The 23,495-nt window shown below is 42.5% G+C and overlaps 1 protein-coding gene across 1 annotated transcript in view; it reads left to right on the forward strand.

Annotated features, from left to right (window-relative positions):
• The window catches only part of plxnb2b (plexin b2b), a 238,568-nt gene that overhangs the window by 207,996 nt on the left and 7,077 nt on the right, over positions 1-23,495 (forward strand). The window contains exons 25-33 of the mRNA XM_079501799.1: positions 282-514; positions 2,806-2,987; positions 6,236-6,302; positions 8,571-8,717; positions 12,566-12,722; positions 17,215-17,315; positions 18,778-18,862; positions 19,916-20,067; positions 20,915-21,075. Coding sequence (XP_079357925.1) covers positions 282-514; positions 2,806-2,987; positions 6,236-6,302; positions 8,571-8,717; positions 12,566-12,722; positions 17,215-17,315; positions 18,778-18,862; positions 19,916-20,067; positions 20,915-21,075 — 1,285 coding nt within the window. The remainder of the gene's footprint in view (positions 1-281; positions 515-2,805; positions 2,988-6,235; positions 6,303-8,570; positions 8,718-12,565; positions 12,723-17,214; positions 17,316-18,777; positions 18,863-19,915; positions 20,068-20,914; positions 21,076-23,495) is intronic.

The following is a 23,495-nucleotide window of genomic DNA, read 5'->3' on the forward strand; positions in this document are numbered from 1 at the left end:
AAAAGTTTGAAAAAGTTTTTAAAAAAATAGTTTTTTTAACACAAATGTTCTCTTCTGAGGTCAGCTGGCACAAAACCTATTCAGATGGGGCGGGGGTCTGCAGCCAAATGCATAATATCAATTTGGGGGTCCTTGACATGAAATAAGTTTGAACCACTGGTATAAATGATTGAAACATGGAAATATTCACATTAACCAAAAGTACAGTACCTCAACATTTGTGTAGTTTTCCCCACCACCGAATGCCATTGATGTAAGTTCTCTCCCCGTGTCCCGGCCAGACCTGATGATCGAGATGGAGGACCACACCAACGAGCAGAGCGAGGGCGGCCGCATCCCCTTGCTGGACTACAAGACCTACACGGACCGCGTCTTCTTCCTGCCCTCCAAGGACGGCGCCAACGACGTGATGATCACGGGCAAGCTGGACATCCCCGAGGCGCGCCGCGCCGTGGTGGCCCAGGCCCTCAACCAGTTCTCCAACCTGCTCAACTCCAAGACCTTCCTCATCAATGTGAGACACGTCGTGGATGCACGCACGCAACGCACCAGTGTTGTTTTAGGCAGCAAATGTTTATTTTTATTTTTAGTCATACTGTCTCTTGAATAGTTTTCGTTTAGTTTCAGTCACATTTTAGTCTTAGTCTAGTTTTAGTCGACTAAATATCATAAGATTTTAGTCGACTAAATCTACAGGTGATTTAGTCGACTAAAATGTATTTTGGCGGGCCTTGATGCCGTTGTAATGATGGTTTTTACACTTGCTGAAAATAGCCGATCTACAAGCTCACAACATGCTGTGACACGTTGTGAGCTTGTAGATCTACTATTTTCAGCATGCAACCAAGTGTAAAATGACTTATATCTTGTCCACTAGTCCCTTAATTCCTAACATGTTAATCTTTTTTGACGAAATTGTCAGTATATTAGTTATAGTTAGTCTTAGTTTTAGTCATCGTAGGTTAGTTTTCATGTAGTTTCCATTTAGTTTTGTCAGTGAAAAAAGGTGGTTGACGAACATTTTCCGTCTAGCTGAAGGAGGACTAATTTGTCCTCATGCTCATCATATTGTTGCCGTCGGGCAGAAACCTCTTATGTCCATGTTTTAACTTTTCGCGTTTTTTATTTATTTTTTAAATGAAAGCCCTACTAGATCATACTGCAGCGTCACACAACAGCATCAAACGCTCGAAACGCGCATCGAAACTTTGTGCAGCACTTCGAGCTTGTCGAACTTTGTTTTATTAATGCAAGAAAACAACTATTATAGCCTGTTAATCTTCCAGGAAGAGAAAAGCTGTAGTTTCTACAATATGAGCTTGGAATCCCCATGACGTACGCAGTTAAATAGACTGATGGGGAGAGTATGAATTCCAGTTAATGGTGATGGAATACAATTTTCATAATGGTATCAAATATATTCCACTTATTTGCAAATTGCTATTTACAGACAGAGGTAGAATAGAAAGAAAGATCTGATTATTTCACACGGATAGGAATGGAGGAACGCTATAGATGGGGAGGGTGATATTTGTCACTGCACGACGTACTCCCATAGGCTGGAACATACTCCCATAGACTGGAACGTACTCCCATAGGCAGGAACGTACTCCCATAGGCTGGAACGTACTAGCCTGGCTAATAAACCAGACCGAATCAGCCGTTGGCAAAAAAAAATTCCTGCCGGCGGATTACGGTCTGGAGAGGCTCAATTGTACGCCCATTTCCTACACCAGAGAACTGGTGTGGCCAATCGGGACACGGTATGCAATATGGGCGGGCTTTGGTTGGTACAGTGACGTTCAATGCTTGAGACCTTTGACTGACAGTAGCTCTGACCAATTGCGTCAAAGAGAAAATGTTTGAACCCGCCCCCCGGGAAACAAGATCCATACACAGCATCTCCAGACTCAAATACCACACGACAGTGTGATTTGAGTCTGGCTTATTAGCCAGGCTAGGAACATACTCCCATAGACTGGAACGTACTCTCATAGGCTGGAACGTACTCCCATAGGCTGGAACGTACTCCCATAGGCTGGAACGTACTCCCATAGACTGGAACGTACTCCCATAGGCTGGAACGTACTCCCATAGGCTGGGGCAGCACCTGTCAGCAGGGAGCGTTGAGCGGGAGGAGTAGGACGGAGGCACTACATTCTCCTGGTGGGGGCTCCTCACTGGCAGCCAGGATACAACGGGCAGTGACAGCACTGCAGTGTGTGTGGGGAGGAATTAATTGGCAAATTATTTAAATAAAACCAACACTTCAGCAGCCATGATGTGCTCTCATTACAGCTGGTCTTCATTTATTAATTTAACTATGTTCCATATAAGTTATTTACGTTTTTTTTTCTCCTTTTGAACTGTTTACACCATGCTGCTGGGAAGGCATACATAGCACAGGATGTGAGAAAAACAAAGGAAACAGGAGACAGAGATGTGTGTGGACCTTTCAAGCGTGGAAGACTGGCACCGAAACAGCTCAGGTGTTAACGGGCGTGTGTGAAAAATCCCTCTCCCACTAATTGGCATCTGGGTTGTAGCCCTCGATTTACCAAATGGAGCTTTATGTTAGGATTGTTGGGCTTATTATCACTAGCATTGCACTCTGGATAATTTAGATCAACATAATACAAGCTGTCTGGGTGCAGTGCACGTGGCGGCGCATGCATTTGTGGATGTTTGCAAACTGAGCACGTAGCGACGTACACCCGTACAGTAGTGTGTGTGTGTGTGTGTATTCTCATGCGTGCTCTTCCCTCTCTGCTCTTGTCACACACATTCTAATGTCTTTGAGTGCAGTTCATTCGGACCTGCGAAGGCCGCCCGGACTTCAACGCGCGGTCCAAGGTGTACTTTGCCTCCCTGCTGACGGTGGCGCTGCACGGTAAACTGGAGTACTACACGGACATCATGAGGACTCTGCTGCTGGAACTGATGGGTGACTACGTCCATAGCAAGAACCCCAAGCTCATGCTTCGCAGGTGAGGATGCGGAGAGACACAGGCAGCACAAGCAGGAAATGGCATGCTGCATGCTGCTCCCGATCCCAGCCAAGCGTGCATATGTGACCAAATTTGACTGAGAGACTGCCATTAGATTTCTTTTTTTTTTCACCAGTTTTGGAGATATGGCTTATAGAGTAATTTCTTACAGCGAGTTGAGAAAACAGGCTTGAAAGGTTCACTTCTGTGGTCTCTAACATTACACATAGCTACATGTTTAAGCATTTATTTCATATTTACTTATTTCAGACATGCTCTAGTATGTGAAGAGTCTATAATAAATAAATAAAGTTTTTCTCCTCATCTGGTGAAAAGCTGGAATTTGCGCGATGGCAGGCTCTCAGTCAAATCTGGTCACATATTGTTAGGTTGTGTGTGTGAGCCAGATTGAAACATTTATATATGTTAACAAGTATTTTTTTGCAGAATCACATTGGCTTTTCTTTTAATTCATTGTGGTACATGTGCTAACTACTAAGTGTCCCTTGTGTGGTCAATAAAGGCCTATTTGAATCTATTGGTAGTTAATTGATTGCGTTTATATGGACTGCACTATTCCAATAATAACCAGGTTAAGACAATAATCTGAATCCGAAATAACAGCATTTTAAATTTGGCAATTTCTCATTTTAATCATGACTTGTGTGAGGTCAAAATGGTGAATCTTTGAATATGATGCTTGTACTTACTGTAGCATGTAAACAGAAATATGAATGGAATAGTTCTAATCTACGTCATAAGAAAGTCGAGATTATTTAGAATAAAGCCAAAAGCCATGTTATTTCGGTCCATGTAAACATATTCACCAACATTGTACTGCTAATAGACATTAAATGACCCATGCCGTCCTTAGTGCATTAGATGGATGCGACAATATAGTCTATCCTAGATGGACCGTACCTCGATAATCATGATTGTTAAAGCTGCAATCAGTGGCATATCTTTTTTTATAAAGGCACGGAATCACGTGTGCCTGTGTGTTCCCCACATATCTAAAGACCCATCCGACGGAGCCACATCAAACTCGCCGTGTGTATTGACACAGTCTGTCCGGATACTCCGGATCAGCGTTTGTTTTAATGAACACTTTATTTGAACCAATCTCATAGTGGCAGCCATAAAGGATTCCAGCTTTAATTAAGACATTAAAACCGGGAAAGCATCCGTGTAATAATTGTAGGTTTTTGCTTTGGTTATTAAAAAAGATAGCAGATTTTCAAGCTCACATACAAGTACATCTGTCGTTTTTGTTTTTGCTTTTTTGTTTTTTAATTTAATTTTTAATTTTTTTATTTTGTATCTTGAAAGTGTAACTGATTTTAGAAGGCATTTGTAGAATCGGCCTCAGTACTTGAAGAGTTAAGTGAAGATAACCAGGGCAAAAGCAGGCCTCCTTTTAGTTTAGAATGAGAATGAATGCATGTCCTGTGAAGACAGTCTTTTGACTAGTAGGTCTTGCTCCAGTGGTGCTTGGAGAATGTAAAATGTAATTTCCGGTTGCTGGAGCCTGTCACATACTGTATATGCAGCCTCTGAACAGCATCTCTGGGCTCCCGCATGTCGCTTCCAACCCCCTCAGTTCACAAGAAGGAAGAATAAAGAAAGATACATCAATGCACTATACTGTACATCTGCATCTGTCCTGTGGATGTTAAGCTCTAGACACTGGACTTTGTCATTATGACGACACATTGCGACACATTGTGAGCTTGTAGATCTGCAATCCATTAATTTGATTTTCTTTTTCATGGTGTGCAAACTGGCAGTTTGAAGAAGACCACTTTTGTGAAAAGTGACTTGACCACATACACCTTTGCATCCCTGGGCATGTCGTAATAGGCGAACATTCTGCAAAAAAATTGCTGCTCACACTGAGCATTCTTAGATCAGCTATTTTTGAGGGACGCTAGCCCCTCCTATACACAGGTTTTTATGGTTGTCTTTAGTTCAAATTTACGTCATAATGTGTCGTTTACGTCATCTTGTCTCTTTATTGTTAATGGCGTTTAATGTTTGTGTTGGCACCGTTTGTTTTTCATCACCATTACATCACCTTAATCAACATGAGTTAGACTTTAATATATTAGCGCCCCTCACTTCACACGGGTGTGATTTTTAATGGTGTAGAGGGGGGGAAAGTAAGAGACCCCTGGAGGATCCCAGTCAACAAAGTATAGGGTTTAATTGGCTAATCTAACCTCTCTGTACGTGTGTAAGACTCCTTGTCTTTGCATCACTGTAATGATCTGAGGTGTCTCCAGTGGCGCCAGTGGTAGAAACTAGTTACTACAGTAAGTAGTGTATTTACTCAAGTACTGTACTTGACAAAAGTACACGTTATTTCATTTTGAATAGCAAACTTGTAGGCTATTTCTACAATAGGGTATTAATACTTTTACTTACGTAAAACATGTGAGTATTTTTTCCATCACTGAGTGGCGCAGTCAGTAAGAAGGTTGTATCCCCAACCTTCTCATGGGGATACAAAGGTCCTTGGTTCGAGTCCCATGGTGTCCCGTAACCTGTTCAAGCTACACAAACATTTGGCAATTAACTTTGGGGGCGACAGTGGCTCAGGAGGACTCGAGATCGAGATACTGCAGAGCGGCCGTTTGGGAACCGGAAGGTTTTGGGGGTCGGTTCGATTCCAGGCTCCTCCTGTTGGCCTAGCGACAACAAAGTGTCCTTGAGCAAGAAGAACTGCTCCCCTGGCGCTAATTAGTGGCCCACTGATGCTAATAGTTAGGATGTGTTAAATGCAGAGGACAAACTAGTATTATGCAAATGTGCTTGGCCGATATCCCGACAACAACTTAAAAAAAAAAAAGAAGAAAAAACGGGGACACATTCATCATTATTATTACTATTATTATTATCTCAAGGTCAAATCCTCTGTGAACTGCAGCCTCTTCCCCCCAGTGGGACTGTGCCTGTCTTGTGCTACAGTTAGCTCACTTAATTCTGGAGGGCTGCACGATTCTGAACTGTCAACTGTTGCCTCAGCAGCAGGGCCCTCCGAATGGCTGTTTTGCAAGTACACATCACTAATTATCCCCCGATGGAGAATGCTCGTTATGCTGATTAGACCATTGTGCCAACACAGCCCCCCTCCCCTATATTACAAGACTGCTAATTAGGCATGCTAACAGCTAACAATAGGCCCCATACCGATGGACAGCTTCCAGCAAAGTGTCATCAGCATACTGAACCGTTGTGTATCTTTCCAGGTCAGAGACGGTGGTGGAGAGGATGCTGTGTAACTGGATGTCTATCTGCCTCTATCAGTTCTTGAAGGTAAATACACTAACAAAGTAGAAACAAAAACGAGCATACTTGGTCTATATAAATCCCATTTGCTGGGTGCACACATCTTTTTTTTTTTTTTTTACATTATCCTCTTGAACCCTAAATGCCTTTGAGTTTTCGGTGATGGGCGAGTCAGGTGACCACCGCTTTCACCCAAAACTACAACATGACGTCACTGAGCGGCAGTGAAGAGAAACTCCCGTAGCTCCCCCGCCCCCCACCGAAGCGTAAACTCAACTATGAATATTGAATACGGCCTCAACATCTATATTCTGGAGGGGAACATTCGCAGAAAATATCAGATCTACAAGCTCACGCCACATTGTGAGCTTGTAGATATGTTTGGTGAAGAGATTTGTAGATATTTTTGGTGAAGAGATTTGCTGTACATAAAAAGAGCAGACAAAGTACAGAGCTGAAAGTTATAATACTGAGTGTATTGAGAATGTTTAAGTGGTTAAATGTCTGAAAATACATATCCAACATACTGTATTTATAGAAAAGATGATGTGTAAACAAACATTAATATAGGCTATTGTCCATTTACACCAGGGGTTCTCAAACTTTTTTGGCTCATGATTAAAAACGTTTCAATCAACATCATGCAGACCCATTTCATAGTCATAATCTGAAACCACTACTACAATACGAATCATGTGCCAATAATAATATCAAATAGATTGTGTGCAAAACACGACAGCACACTTTTCAATTTGATGAACATAATTGTAATGATACAGCATAAAATAAAATAAAAATCTGTGAATTATTTCGCGGACACTAATGGCTATGCACCTGGAACCTACTTTGCGACATAGTTTTATACACTATAGACTACAGTATGTAGTGGGTGGTGGTCCCTGATTCATCTCTCTCTCAGCTAAGGGGTCCTTGGCCTGGAAAACGTTGAAGACCCCTGCTCTTATCATACTCCATAGTATGATATGGTGTCACATCTGCTAACAAGGACTGATCTTCAAGCTAACAACGTGTCGCGACTTGAAGCGTTTTTTAGCTTGGAAATCTGTTCTTGTCGGCAAGTGTAGCTTGTGCAAGTTGCTGAATGTCCTTCTGCGGAAATTCATCGCTATAGAAATGATTATCATCTGAGCCCCAATCCGCACATTAACATACTGTATTTCAGGCAAAATCTGTCTACTCTATACTGTATGAAATGAGGTTTTTGAAAAGCGTTGAATTTTTTTTGACTCTGCGGTCAGTCAGTCTATTTCTTTTATTAGCTCTTGCAGCATGTTCATTACTCTGAGAGCAAGGGTCTAATTACTGCAGCTTACTTGACAAAGTTCTGAGAGGTGCGTGCGTGCGTGCGTGCGTGCGTGCGTGCGTGCAGCATAAACCCCAGCTCCAGGGGCCAGCATACACGTTCACTTTAAGTAGTCGGAGTATGCCCCCCCCCCCCCCCCCACACCCTCATGTTACACACACCACCGCAGCATTGGAACAAGCACACACTGCTTACCTCTCGTCAGAAGCGTTTACATGGCGCCAGCGTCACAGTACAAAGGCACAAATTAAATCCGAAATGTGGATGGCAGAAAATCCACCAAGGACAGCGATCCTAGAATCTGAGTTATGACGGTTTGAAAATCCTCCTTTCAACTGCTATGCACTGTGAATATATTTTTCAAAACCCATAGTTGGAACGGTGGGGCATTGTTATGGGAATCGGACCAATGTTAAAGGCTTCCGTAGGCATCAACCATTATATAGACGGAGTCTACATTGGGGTACGTATACGGACTTGCGATATGACGCACGTATATATACGTACCTGGGGAAAAAAAGGGTTAACAGGCTTTGGGCCAAACCCCTATCGGGCCTAGGCTTGTTTCCATTGTGGTCCTCTGTATAATATCGTAATCGGACAGAATCGGTATCGGCAGATATGACCCTGCAAATTATCGGAGATCGGATATCGGTCATAATTTCATAATCGTGCACCCCTACTTACGATCTTACTTACTTGTGCGGCGATGACACCACACTGAAGAATTGCCGATCCACATAGCTTGTATATCTGCAATAGTTTTGGCTATTGTTCTATACGTTCTCAATGGCGTCCTAAAATGTTGATGTCCTCACAACACAAGTATAGTAATATACTGTGTGTGTGTGTGTGTGTGTGTGTGTGTGTGTGTGTGTGTGTGTGTGTGTGTGTGTGTGTGTGTGTGTGTGTGTGTGTGTGTGTGTGTGTGTGTGTGTGTGTGTGTGTGTGTGTGTGTGTGCGCACTTCAGGACTCTGCAGGTGAACCCCTATACAAACTGTTCCGAGCCATCAAGCACCAGATTGAGAAAGGTCCAGTGGATGCCTGCGTAAAGAAAGCCAAGTACACACTGAACGACACAGGCCTGCTGGGGGATGACGTGGAGTACTGCGTTTTGGTAAGAGAGACACACACACACACACACACACACACACACACACACACACACACACACAGGCTAATTTAGCCTGTGTGGCCTTTTAGCCCTCGCAAGCATAGTAATGCAAACAGGCACACAACTGCTATATGTCTGAGAGCATTTGGCCCTCGCAAGCATAGTAATGCGAGCACGCACCGACACGCACGCACACACGCACGCGCACACACACTGTACATGCCACACACCTATAGACACAAAACACACACAAAATGTACAATCAACACCGCTGTGGGGACAGAATGGCATTTCACGTCCTGGCGAGCGAAACACATGCACAGTCGCACACACACACACACACACACACACACACACACACACACACACACACACACACACACACACACACACACACACACACACACACACATACACACACACAGGCTAATACTTGTGTGGCCTTTTAACCCTCGCAAGCATAGTAATGCAAACAGGCACACAACTGCTATATGTCTGAGAGCATTTGGCCCTCGCAAGCATAGTAATGTGAGCATGAACGCACGCACGCACGCACGCACGCACGCACGCACGCACGCACGCACGCACGCACGCACGCACGCACGCACGCACGCACGCACGCACGCACGCACGCACGCACGCACGCACGCACGCACGCACGCACGCACGCACGCACACACACACACACTGTACATGCCACACACCTATAGACACAAAACACACACAAAATGTACAATCAACACTGCTGTGGGGACAGAATGGCATTTCACGTCCTGGCGAGCGAAACACATGCACACACGCACAGTCGCACACGCACGCATGTGTGCACTCCGCGGCACTGTTGCCACGGCAACCAGCGACAAGCCCCTGAGGCGCCCGCCCAGCTTTTGTCACATCCATTTTCGGTGTCAATGTTCTCTGCTCGGGAACTACACTAGACGACACATTTCAATATACCGCACTGAAAAATGCATCGCTAGCGGCTTATACTGTAGGTCACCGCTTCTCAACGTCAGGGGCCGGGGACCACCAGCGGTCCACCATGGAGCCCCTCGCAGGTCTGTAATGTAGCTTAAGAGAGGGGCCGGGGACCACCAGCGGTCCACCATGGAACCCCTCGCAGGTCTGTAATGTAGCTTAAGAGAGTGCACAAATGGAACCAAATGTCACAATTGTGACATAATCGCCTAATCACAATTATTTGAGATAATCGCCACAATGTTGTGCATAAAAGTCATAATCATTTCAAAAGATGTTGTACACGCTCAACACTTGCACCGTGGTTTGAGCTTGTAGATCAGCTTGTAGATCAGCAATTTCCACTAATAATTAATAAGTAAATATCTAAGGTATTTGTCATTATCTGCAGTGCGTGTACAACTTTTTGTTTACAAATCCGAAATGTTCCCATGTTCAACGACAGAAACACAATTAAACCACAATTATTTGGGTGACAATTCATCGTCATGTAAAATGTCACAATCGTGACAGCCCTACCCGTAGCGGTCCATTTGGTTGCGAGGGTACACTAAGCTCTGAATATTGTACACTGTAAACTGGGGGTTCCAGTAGAGTTCAGTTCAGGTGATTCTGAACCTTTTTAATTTCAAAGACAGGGGAGGGGGGGCTTTAATTTGATAGCACAGTTTGGCGTGAGGAAAAGTGGGAGAGGGTAACATGCAGCGAATCCGCCGCCCGGCTCAGGAATTGAACCTGGGACACGCTGTCGGGGCTTCAAAGCCTTGCACGCCTTAACCATTTTGGCCATCGGCACTGTAAAATCCTAAGCATTCATTTAACTCTGATAGTGTACACATGTAACCATAAGAGTCCATTTGGTTCCATGTGTATGCTCTCAAAGATAGGTCAGGTAATTAAGCTCTCCCCATGACTTATTCTCCGACCTTCCGAAACCTGCCATATCCACATCAGACACGGCAGAGCGGCTTCCTCTGAAGTCTCAAATTATTTGTATTTGTATTTTCCTTTTTCCTTTTTGCTCATCATGTTTAATGGGAGCTAATGTGAACCCAGCTGTTTTCTGTTAAAAGTCTGCATAAATAAAGCGACCCATGGGTAATGGCGTTGTCGGGGACAATTATCAAATTAGACCGAATTACACGTCCCCCCGCCGTGACAGATCGCCTTCTGTGATTGTGTTAGCGAGGAGAAGAAGAGAGTAGAGTACACAATGAGCTCCACTCCGCATGCATGCAAGAAGCTCTAACTCCTGTTACTTTTATTGTGTTGCACCCGGAAAAACCTCTTATGTCCAAAGCTGTTGTTACATTTCAGAAAATGGAAAAATAATGTTTCCAAAATTAGTCATCGATGTGACACGTTGAACATTGTACAACACATAACATTGACATATGCATGCATTAAAGTTATCTGTCGCTACAGGCATGTAAGCCTGTAGATCAGCTATTTTTGGTTATTAGTTATTTTAAGATTAAAAGTGTGTTAGAAATGGTCAATCTTATTTTCAGAGCTTGCATATTCCACAAAACCATAATTGGCCCTGATATTCCACAAAACCCAAAGGTCAGCGATTTTCTTCAACTGGTTGGCTGTGTATTGATTTAGAATGATAATATAAAATGTGTGTGTTGTGCTAATTGTTTTAGTGTGGGGAGGCTCCTGTCATGCCGCTTCACCAATCAGAAGATTGGGATGTGGCCTGTCAAAATGTTTCAGTACATGATCCGATTTTATTTTGCTTTATGCCATGAACATGGGAGATATGAGGTTTCTACCCGACGAATGCAGGCAGGCAGGCCGGCTCTTTCCGTTCCCTGCAGATGGAGACAGGCTGGGATGCTGCTGGCAGTCAGATTGGGTTACCCACGTCTCCCATGGCTCTCTGTGTGTGTCTATGGAGTGGTCAGCTGCTATTTCTGACAGAGAGAGCCGGAGGTGTCACTTTGGCCCACCACAGTGCACTCTCAGAGCCCAGGGGCGCTACTGCTCATTAGCGGCCGTGGAAAATAACTCAAGTACAATTACTTACTTACCAAGTACTCTATTTAAGTACAACTTTGAGGCACTTTTACTTTACTTGAGTTTTTCCAGTTTTCGATACTTCGATACTTTCGAGACTTAATAATTATAATATATCATTTGAAAACATTACTTACAAGTTACTTTGCAGTTTTTTTTTATTATTACTACAAATTATTACTACAAAACAAAACCCATACTCTACTTCAGCTATTTGAAAATTGAAAGTCTACAAGCTCACACAACGGCGCAGGCATTGTGAGCTTGTAGATCAGCTGTTAAAAAAAAAAGACAAATTCTGAAATATCTCACAAAAATGTACAGTATAACGTGTATGAGTACATTTACTTTTGGTACTTTAAATGTATCTACCAGTACCTTTGGGCCAAGTAGCCTATTTCCACATTGTGGTACTGCTACTTTGTATGTGAGTGTTTCTTCCACCTGTGCTCATTAGAGGGCCGTGGTGGAGGGCTTCCTGGCAGGTGTCGACACTGAGGGTGCGGTTGCTAAGACAACCTGGACACAGAGGGCCTGTGGTTCGTGCGCGTGTGCATGTGTGTGTGTGTGGGTGTGTGCCAATAGACTGTAAAGAATTGTGGACGAAGGGAACTGTCACTTTTTTGGCAAATTTAAAACACGGGCATCATGGAGTTCAAATGGCTCTTGCACCCCTAAGAGAGAGTGTGTGTGTGTGTGTGTGTGTGTGTGTGTGTGTGTGTGTGTGTGTGTGTGTGTGTGTGTGTGTGTGTGTGTGTGTGTGTGTGTGTGTGTGTGTGTGTGTGTGTGTGTGTGTGTGTGTGTGTGTGTGTGTGTGTGTGTGTGTGTGTGTGTGTGTGTGTGTGCTGCAGACCCTGCAGGTGCTGGTGCAGGGCGAGGGTCCGGACGTGACGCCGGTCAAGGTGCTGAACTGTGACACCATCTCCCAGGTGAAGGAGAAGATCATAGAGACGGTGTACAGGAACGTGCCCTACTCACTGAGACACAAGGTGGACAGCGTCACGCTGGGTGAGTGAGTGCATGGCTGAATGGACCCTCTTCTGGTACACTTTCATGTCAAGAAACCCCAACTTGTATGTATTCGGCTGCGGACCCGCACCTGAAAAGGATTTGTGCCAGGGACGCCCAGAAGAGAGGATTTGTGTTGAGAAAAAATATTTTAAAAATGTCAAACCCTTTCGAGATTTTTCATAAAATGTTCACAAATAGCAGATGTACAAGCTCGCAGCACGGCATGAAGAGACGCGCTTAGAGCATAAGCAAACATATAAATATATAAAGTGTTTAAAAGTATTGTGACACTGTATTAACCCTTTATGACCTGAGTCCGATTCTACAAATGCCTTCTAAATCCTAAGTTTTCTGAAAAACGAATGGTACAGTACTACCAGTATATCAGTGATGCTCAAAACATTTTCATGTCAATGATGACCCCCACAATTATATGTTTTTGGCTGAGGACCCCCATCTCAAAATATTGTTTTCCAGGGACCCCCAGAAATAGATTCAAAGATTTGCACAGATCGTTCAAAAATAGCAGATAGCATGGCACGAAGTGACGTGGTGTGAGCTTGTATATCTTGCTATTTTTGAATAGCCAAATTAATCTAAAATGACACAGATGCAAAGGTACAGTTATACAAATACAATAATGCTAAAAGCTTAGCACAAAAAGCCCTTAGGGGTTGTTTCCATTGTGGTCCTACGGTATGTATTCAATTCATCAAGAAGTTTAAAGACTTGCAATACTTTTTTTTTTTTTATGTTTTTTTGTGGCTTTCGCCTTTATTTTATATTTTTTATGGAGGGACAGACAGTAGGCTGACAGTTAATGGGGAGAGAGATGAGGGGAAGACATGCAGTAAAGGCCGTAGGGATCGGGAGTCGAACCCGCGGCACACTGCCAGACTGGATTGCCAGCCAAGGTGCCTGGACCACTGAGCCATGGCCCAGGCCAAGACTTGCAATACTATACAATAATAGATCATCAATACTAGGAGCAGTAAACAACGTATATTTAAAGAAAAACACTGGGAAGTCATTTCATTTGGAAAGCTACACGTCTAGTCTAGGTTCAGTTGGAAATTGCAGGCAGGTGTTTTTCTTTTGGTGGTTTTGAAGGAAGGTAGGTCATGGCTGGTGGTATAGGGCATTCCACATTTTGGTGGCATAGTAGAATTAATTCTACTATCCATGTTTTCACCAAATCTGGAGCGAATGGTATTCCTCAAATAGTTTCATGTCAAGTACCCCCAAACTTATTGTCTATTTAGTCAAGGACCAACCCATTTTAAAAGATTTGCCAGGTACCTCAATAGAGAAGATATGCTGTTAAAAGGTTTTATAAATGTTGCTTACCTTGCCTTTAACTGTTTAGATGCCACGCCTGAGAGAACGAGATTTTATTAATTGGCGTTAATCCATCATTAAAAAAATATAATTATTTAGACAAAGCTAAAAAAGCGAAAGGGTCCTTTTGGCAGTCCTTTTGGCGACATATAGGTATAATTATGCCTAAAATCATATTTAGAAAACGTTTCAGATTTTATATAAAATATTTAGGAAAAGTCATGGAAGGGGAACTTTCTCAGAACTTCATGGGCAAAGAAAATCCACTTCAGAATCTCCAAATGTGTCAGATTGGCTGCTTAGGCTAGTGTTAACACTTTTAGATATAGAATATAGATAGAATATGGTTGCTAGGGTTCATATAAATCTGAAATTGGTTATTTTATCTATAAATTCCAGGAATCTCCAGTATGTACGATATCTGTCCTTTGCATATCTCCAGATCCGCTCATCCGCTCAACTGTCACACTTGGCCGGGGTATTGCTGACGACGACCCAAGGAACTACAAAGTCGATCGGATGAGCGTTTCTTGTCGAACTGGCCACGCTTCCTCCCAACAGACATGCGTTCGGGGCGAACAGGCATTTGTTTGATCAATTTAAAAATGACCTCTCCTTCTCTTCGGAGTGCAAGAGGCATTAATGATGCCGAGGACATATAGGCGGTGGCGGCAACACAATGCAACGAGTCCTTCTCATCCCTAAACAAAGTTTTGCTCGCTTGCATTAATCACAGAGCTCAGGGAAAATGGCATGAAAGCCTAAAGCTCCTCACAGACATTCTCCGACAACATCAAAGGCGGTCTATATTCCCACACATGCCGCTTGGATTGCATTTCTTTATGAATTTTAGATAAGTAGACATCGATGCGCTTTCAAGTTGAATCAGAGATAACTTCCCGGAATCTGGCTGCTATTTTTGAATGAATAACATGACTGTGTAATGAGCTGTGGTCTGTTGTCGTAGCACGCTATGATCATTTCAGAAAGTGACGTAATTTTGTGGTATGTGGTTCTTTTCTTTTTTTACTAAAAGGACAACTTTAGTTGTTTTCAACCAAGGTTCATGTTTTAGGTTGTTATTAGAGAAAGTAAAAGGTGAGTGTTAATTTTTCTTCATTTGCTGCTTTCTTTCGTTTTAGGGATTTTAGCGTTTTTTGACAGGGGCGGGGGCATTCGAACATGGGGCTAAATATGTATTTTTTTACAAAATATATATATTTTTTTTATTATTTACTATAGTCCTAATATACCCCAGGAAATTACATCTGGCCACAGAAGATCACATAATCTACTGAATGTGAAGGTAGACTACTGGGGGGAAGCCACACTGTGTGTCATAGGCTCAATATGTCAGTTTGACACATTCAGTAGATTTCGTGATCTTTTGTGGCCAGATGTAATTTCTTGGGGTCTAGTAGGACTATAGTAAATAATAATAAAAAAATTGCTATCAAATTTTGTAAAGAAATACATATTTAGCCCCATGCTCGAATGCCCCCGCCCCCCTGTCAAAAACCGCTAAAATCCCTAAAACGAAAGAAAGCAGCAAATTTTACTTTCTCTAATAACAACCTAAAACATGAACCTTGGTTGAAAAAAACTAAAGTTGTCCTTTAAGTAAAAGTAGCAATACCATTATAGAAAGGTACTGAACTACAAGTAAAAGTCCTGTACTGAAATTTTGCTGAACTGAAAGTACTGGCATCAACATATATTCAAACAGCAGTGGAGTGTCTCCATAATGAGAAACTCACAGGTGAATGACATCATGTTTCGTCATTATTCATAAGGGCGTATTGCTGACGTGTAAACACTTATCACATTTCCTTTGTCGTTTTTGTTTGCCATCTACATCTACTTCACTTCAGCTCGGCAACACGATAAAAAAAATACAATGCTAAAATTATAAAAAACGCAGAGACAGGTGAGAGACACATTTGTGCGGTGGTTTTAGGGGAGTGTGTGTGTGTGTGTGTGGGTGTGTGTGTGGGTGGGGGGGGGGGGGTGTATAAAACACAATGACGACAAAATGGAAATGACAAGCATAGACACAGTTCACTTAACACTCCATGGGTTACTTGCTAATGATCAAATGCACCTGCTGCGAAAACAAATACAAACATCCCTCCCTTGCAATTCTGCCCCTTGTAGTGTCGCCGGCGCGATAAATCAGTTAAACCAGGGGTCTTCAATGTTTTTCAGCCCAAGGACCCCCCTAGATGAGAGAGAGAGAGATGAAGCAGGAACCTGTTGCAGATTAAACTTTTCATATATTTCATAGTGTTGTTTGAGAGCACTATCAGCTGTGTATGTTGGATTCATATTGTGTATTGTCAGACAACTATTTAAGCCGTCAATACATAAACTCGACCTTTCACTCTGTACTTGGTCTGCTTTTACACCAAACCTCTTTGCCGAAAATAGACGGTCTACAAGTGGGAGGCGTTGTGAGCTTGTGGATCTGCTATTTTTTGGCTAAAGCTGTCCTCAGAATAGGGATGTTGTGGTTCAATAGGGGGTTGCACCATAGTTATAGCTTAAATGGCTTTTTACTACTCAAGTCTTGACTTAATAAGCCTTTAATTAACCCATTTTGGCCTGACGTCGAAATTAAAAAAAATCTTCTAAATCCTGACAGTTTTCTGAAAAACCCATGTTTGTCGGTGGTTCTCAAACATATTCATGTCAAGGAGTCGGACCCCCAAAAATATATGATATTGGCCGCAGAGGCCCATCTGAAAATATGTTGTTCCAGTGACCCCCCCCCCCAGAAGCACAGCTTTGAGTTAAAAATGTTCGCTCTGAAAGAATATATATTCAAAGATTTGCGCCACATTTTCCCGATTTCTCAAAAATAGCAGACCTACAAGCTCATAGCGCGGCACCGAGTGCCGCACTATGAGCTTGTAGGTCTGCTATTTTTAAGAAAGTATAACATAATCCTTAAAACACCAAAGGTTCCCGTTCTGAATTGGTTAAAAGGCCTTTGATAGGCTAAGTTTGAACTGTGAGGTGCACATGGTTCCAAGTGGTTTTAATGTAAAGAAAAAAGATATCCTATCACACAAAGTGGCCCCTGTAGTAACTCGGGCGGACCCCTGCGTTAAAGCACTTGAATTGACTTGCTGCTCCTGCCTCTTCACCACAGAGTGGCGACCGGGCTCCACCGGGCAGATCCTGTCAGACCTGGACGTGACATCGCAGAAGGAGGGCCGATGGAGACGCATCAACACCCTCGCACACTACAACGTGAGTTTGAAATGCATCAATACCATTGTATACCATTCCCAGGCGGGCTCTCTAACCATTCAGCTATGGCCACCCCCGTAGAGTAAAGCACTGGAGCATATCTCGGATGCTTTATTCCTTTTGTCCAATAACAAACTGACTTGGAGTGGTCTATTGTCCTTGAGGATCTGTGGTAATGACACAACCGCCATTTAATTTCCGTATTGATTCTGGACCAGTTGGAGTCATTCACAAAACGCTCCATCTTACATTTTTTTAACCTGTTTTTTTTTTTCTGCGGTCTCTCCTTTTAGTCTCTCTCCAACTGACTGTTGTTCTTGGAGAGAACAGAGAAGGCCCACTGCCATAGATTTCATCGCTCGTGTCAGAATATAGTGCCTGTCGCCGTGTTCGCGGGGTCAATAAGAAAATGGCCAGTAAATACCAGCTAAAGACCCAACTAGGAACAACAGTCATTGGTATTGATTATGAATTCGTTTCTGAGACATGCAGAGAAGAGGGAGTCAGAGGCAGTATTGACTGTTGATGTGAAAGTAGGCCACAATTGTACTGTGTGTTTATGTGCAGGCATGCAACAAAAAATAAAGGGACCCATACAAAATGTGTCCGCTACCCACAAATTGATCCCGACCCACTGTTTGGGAAACAGTGGTGTACTGTCAAATATTATAATTTTGAGGTATTTTTAATTTACTACTTTTACTAATTTTCAACACTTTTACTTCTACTCCACTACATCTCAGAGGCAAATATTGTACTTTACTTCACTACAATTATTCGCTACAATGAAAAGTTGAGTTACTAGTTACTTTGTAGATCTTGATTATTATTACAAAACATACATTAACCACTTAAACTCTATACATTTCGGCCATTTGAAAGTAGCCGATTTACAAGCTCACAATGCGTTGCATCGTGGTAGCACGAAATGGGACATAATGAGTACTTTCTACTTTTGGTACTTTAAAAATGGAGTGCCACAATTTTTGTATTTTTCCAGTTTCATGTGTCTATGAGGTGACAGTACTTCATTAGACACCCTGGAGTCGTTTTTATGTGCAATGGTGTATTCACTTTGTATTTAGGGTTTCTTCCTGGAGGCTGAACCATTGACAGTCAAACGGGCCAATGAAATAAACAGTAATATAGTGACATCACATTATCAGCCCCTCCCCTAACCCCTCCCCTTTATCATACAACTACAGCTGTGTGTGCGGCTTCAGTTCAGGTGGATCACCACCCATCATCACCCACCAGGCAAACCAGGCATACTTAATGCGGACGTGTCCACATAAAAGCATGATTTTAACAAATACTGTACACTTTTTGGAAAAAGTTCTTCCTCCTTATATTATAATAATACCTGATGATCATGTTTTAGGGTGGAAACAAATCGTGGCACTCCATCTTTAAAGAAGTTATTTCAATCGGCGATCACTCACGAGTGTCACATGTCTTTCAGGTGCGGGACAATGCCACACTGGTGCTGTCCAAGGTGCTCCACCCTCCACACAACTACGACCAACACCAGGAAAACCACGAAGAGAGTACGTTACGTTTATGTGTTTTCATTCAGCTTTAACCACCGAAGCCCAATAGACTTGGGAGAGCAAGGTGAAAAATGTAACAGTAAAGAAAAACATGTCAAGGAGAGGCAAACATGAAATATATCTGCATATTACACATAGCATAAGATAGACCAACTAGTACATGGTGTTAGACATAGGGTGTGAGGCGTTCACTTTTACTGGCACTTTATTGTGACACTCTTTTCACAGCAGGCGTGAAAGAGTGGGTGAAATTATTTTTGTGTTATTACATTTAAAAATATATATATAATAAGAGTGAACTTTTAGAGTGAAGAAAATCAAATAGTTTAATCCTTTTGATGGTACACACACACACGCACACGCACACGCACACACACTTTAATTGAGGGGGAAAAGCGAGCAAACACGAGATGTAAACTCAGGAGTTTCCTTGTCTTCCCCCCAGTGCTTTTGTCAACATCCCCAATCTCATTTGACATGCTAATACCTCTTGTTTTATGTATCACGCTTTCACTTTGAGAATCCACTTGTAATAAAATGCAGGTTTTTCTTTTGCGAACGCAGCCTGTGAAAATAGCCTGTTGTTTTAAACATTTCCTCTTTCATATTCACCGTGTTTAATTTAAATTTGGTTTGGGAGCACCTTGCGTTCTTCTTTTATCCTTTTTTTGAATATTTTGTGAAGCTAGCTTTGAGAGAGAACTTAATATTTATTAATTTAAGAATGGACATATTTATCATTAGGTTAATTAACTATCTAAGCCCTACTTTATACTTGGAAATGATGTTAGAAACTTCTTGCCTGAAAATGTGTGCCTTTAATGACGTACCCAAAACAAAATCATGAAAGTTTGTGCAAATCAAGAATATATACATTTTAACTCAAATCTTATAATATTTTGAGATATAGGGGCCAAATACATTGCGCAAAAATGCCACCACCAGTGATGTAGCAACATGTGTTTTTTGTCATAAATCTGTTTAGAACACATTTGTAGAATGTGGGCCTCAGGTCTTAGTGGTTAATATGATGTGTTTTTTTGTCTGTAGGGAACGCCCTGTTGGAAGACGATAAGGTGTTTCATCTGGTGCGGCCGGCGGACGAACTGGACGAGATCAAGTCCAAGAGAGGCAGCATGAAGGACAAGTCCATGACCAAAGCCATCACAGAGATTTATCTCACACGACTGCTCTCTGTCAAGGTACAAGCGGCAGTTATTAAATCCTTTATTTATCGGTTCTGGCAATTTGTCTCCGCTGGCCTGGGTTGGAAATCGCATGAGCATAATCGTTGCTGTCGGGTATAAACCTTGTGTGTCCATATTTTCAACTTTTTGTGTGTGTTTGTTTTTTCATAAATGAATGCAAGAGTGTCGAGCAAAAGCAGTGAAAATAGCTGATCTTAAAAAATGTTTTCTTTTTAAAATAATAATAAAAAAGGGAACCGTTTTGGAGATGCAAGGTTTCTACCCGTCAGCAACAGAATTATTGCTCCTATAGATTTGGATTGCGTGCCAGGTGCAAGAATGCCACAAGGGCAGACGTTTGAGCTCAATTTATACCCCATTGCACTTGCCAAAAAAGAGCTGATCTTCACAGTGGGTAATGCCGCCTTGCGATGGGGTATAAATTAGACAATATATTTGCGCTGGAAATTGAATTGAATTAGGAGCAGCTTCCATCTTTTTACTCCCTAGGCTGAAGAATAGACCTCCACTGTGTGCTAATGTTTGAGCTTTACTCGATGCTTTTGGCATTGCGCTTCATCTCTGCCCTGTCCATCTCGTCTGTCTGTCTGAATATGCGTGTGTGTGTGCGTGTGCGTGTGCGTGCGCGCGCGCGTGCGCGCGTGCGTGATTTGCTTTTATTTTATTACATTATTTGTGAGGGCCAAATATCCCCACAAGTATTGTAGAATTTGAGAAACACATTGTGCAATTATGTCATTCATAAAATCGGTCTCCTAAAATGCTGATGTCCTCACAAGTGTAGTAACACAAATGTGTGTGTGTGTGTGTGTGTGTGTGTGTGTGTGTGTGTCCTCTCCAGGGAACACTGCAGCAGTTTGTGGATGACTTCTTCCGCAGCGTGCTGTGCTCCGGGGCAGTCGTACCGCCCGCTGTCAAATACTTCTTTGACTTTCTGGATGAGCAGGCGCTGAAACACGACAATGTGGACGAGGAGTGTATCCACATCTGGAAGACAAACAGGTATAATGTCGACATAGGCGCACGCACACACACAACACGACACTACTCAGGGACTAGGGTAAAAAACATTGCTGTACACGTGTACAGTACCTCTTGTGCTTGTTAATGTTTGTCTGTATTTGTCCCTTTATAGAATAATTTATTTTATAAATAAACTAAATTACGCACGCACGCACGCACGCACGCACGCACGCAAGCACACACGTGCACACGCACGCACACACACGCAAACAAGCACAGCTGTCGCGGTTTGACAGTCGCAGACCCCACACACATACATACATCCCACTCACAGAGACAACTCTTCGAAGATGCAAACTTACTTATCGGAGGAAATGGCTGAATACAAATGCGCAATTTCAGCTCGCTTAGTTTGCATTTGCAATGCTGTGCTGTGCTCCCGTGTGACATTATAAGTGCATAAATTAGTGTCATGTTGGCTCAGGCTCATGCATACAAGACAGGGCATCACATGTATATGTCAGTGATTGACACAAGCCTGGCACCGAGACAATGCACAGCAACAAGGAAGGACAGGAGTTGAGCAATTTAACCCATTCAGGCCTGACGTCGAAATTTAAAAAAAAAAAAGTTTTCTAAATCATGACAATTTTCGGAAAGATTTGAGGCACATTTTAACGATTTTTCAAAAATAGCAGACCTACAAGTTCATAGCATGCCACTCGGTGGCGCGCTATGAGCTTGTAGATCTGCTATTTTTCAATAGCTAAATTATAACAATGTTTAAAACACCAAAAGGGGTTCCCGCCCCAAAATGGGTTAATGGTTAATGTGGTTAAACGCTAACGTGACATGGATGCGTTCCAGGTCTCAATGGATTAATTACTTACTTTTACGCGTTCTGACTATCTGGCTCCTTCTGTTTATCAAACATGCCGGAGGGGCCATGTATTAAATATGAATATGTCGTAATATACAGCCATAACGACAAACAAACTAATTATAGTAATTATGTCCCTTGGTAATTTCTCTGTATGATTGTAAGGAAGTTTATTTTTCTATGCATCTTATTGTTTTGGTTCCACTGCAACTGCAGGGGGAGATGGATGGAAGCAAATGAATGAACAGCGGCAGAATCACATCAGCGTTCGCTCTGATCAAGGACAGGAACATTCTAGAATGCGTTTGGGGGGGGGGGGGGGGGGGGGGGTGCTCTTTGAAATTCAAGGCGGATGCGGTATTGGCAGGAATTGCATGGAGCCGGCGGCCCGGCGCGTTTGTGTGTTCTGAATGGAAATTAGCATGCGTAGCCTACTGAAGCATTCATTTTGTAGTCCCGACTCTTTATGTTGTCAGAGAGCGGAGGATTTGGAAGGTGAGCGTTTTTGCTGTTTAGTTTGGCATTTCCAATCACGATTCATTAGGCGGGACATAACATGGAATCAGGGACTGGCTGGGAACCGTTTATCGTAGCCTTTTGTTACTGCCTTTTGTATACAGTCAGCCAGGAACCATCTAATGGGGAGCAGGATAAGTGTTCACTTTATTGCAAAATGATAATGCGCTGTTGTAACTCTTAATACCTGTTTGGGGAATTGCTCTAAATTGGCCGACAGCAGCTTTCTTTCTGCATCTTCGGTGCTATCTTGTAGTGCACTCGGTTGTACACAGTAACATCCTCTGTGTTGAGGACGGTTGTACACAGTAACACCTCTGTGTTGAGGACGGTTGTACACAGTAACATCCTATGTGTTGAGGACGGTTGTACACAGTAACATCCTATGTGTTGAGGACGGTTGTACACAGTAACATCCTATGTGTTGAGGACGGTCCATTTGCGTTTGTACACTCACCTCGAGTTACAAATGGGTGCATTAACACTAAGGATTTGACTATGTACTACTGTAGGTGTCCACCTCATTCAGTCCCCTACCACTACCAGCTCCTTGGTGATTCTGATGTTGAGCTGAAGGTGATTGTTGTCACACCACCCGATTAACCTCTCGACCAGAGACTCCTCCTCACTGTCATCCTCACAGTCATCCACGGTGGTTGAAAGTTAATTTTTGGAGTATTTCCATTTTTGTATACTTTTACTTCTACTCCGTTACATATCAGAGTCAAATACTGCACTTTTTACTCCACTACAATTATTAGAACTTACTAGTTACTTTGTAGATTTTGATTATTAGCCGATCTACAAGCTCCTGCTATTTCAAAAGATTTTTTTTATACGTTTTCTACATAATGAATACTTTCTACCTTTGGTAATTTAGGTACTGTACATTTTCATACCAATACTTTTGTACAAAAAGTGTTTTTTTTTTGTTTTTTTTTAAAAATTCCGGACATGTAACATCCAGTGTACAGTGTTTCTACCTTGCAGTATTGCTACTTTGTTTAAGTAAAACATACTTATTCCACCACTGGTCATCCATGATGCAGCTGACAGAGTCATC

The sequence above is a fragment of the Electrona antarctica genome (genome assembly GCF_951216825.1).
Source record: "Electrona antarctica genome assembly, chromosome: 5".
Lineage (NCBI taxonomy): Eukaryota > Metazoa > Chordata > Actinopteri > Myctophiformes > Myctophidae > Electrona > Electrona antarctica.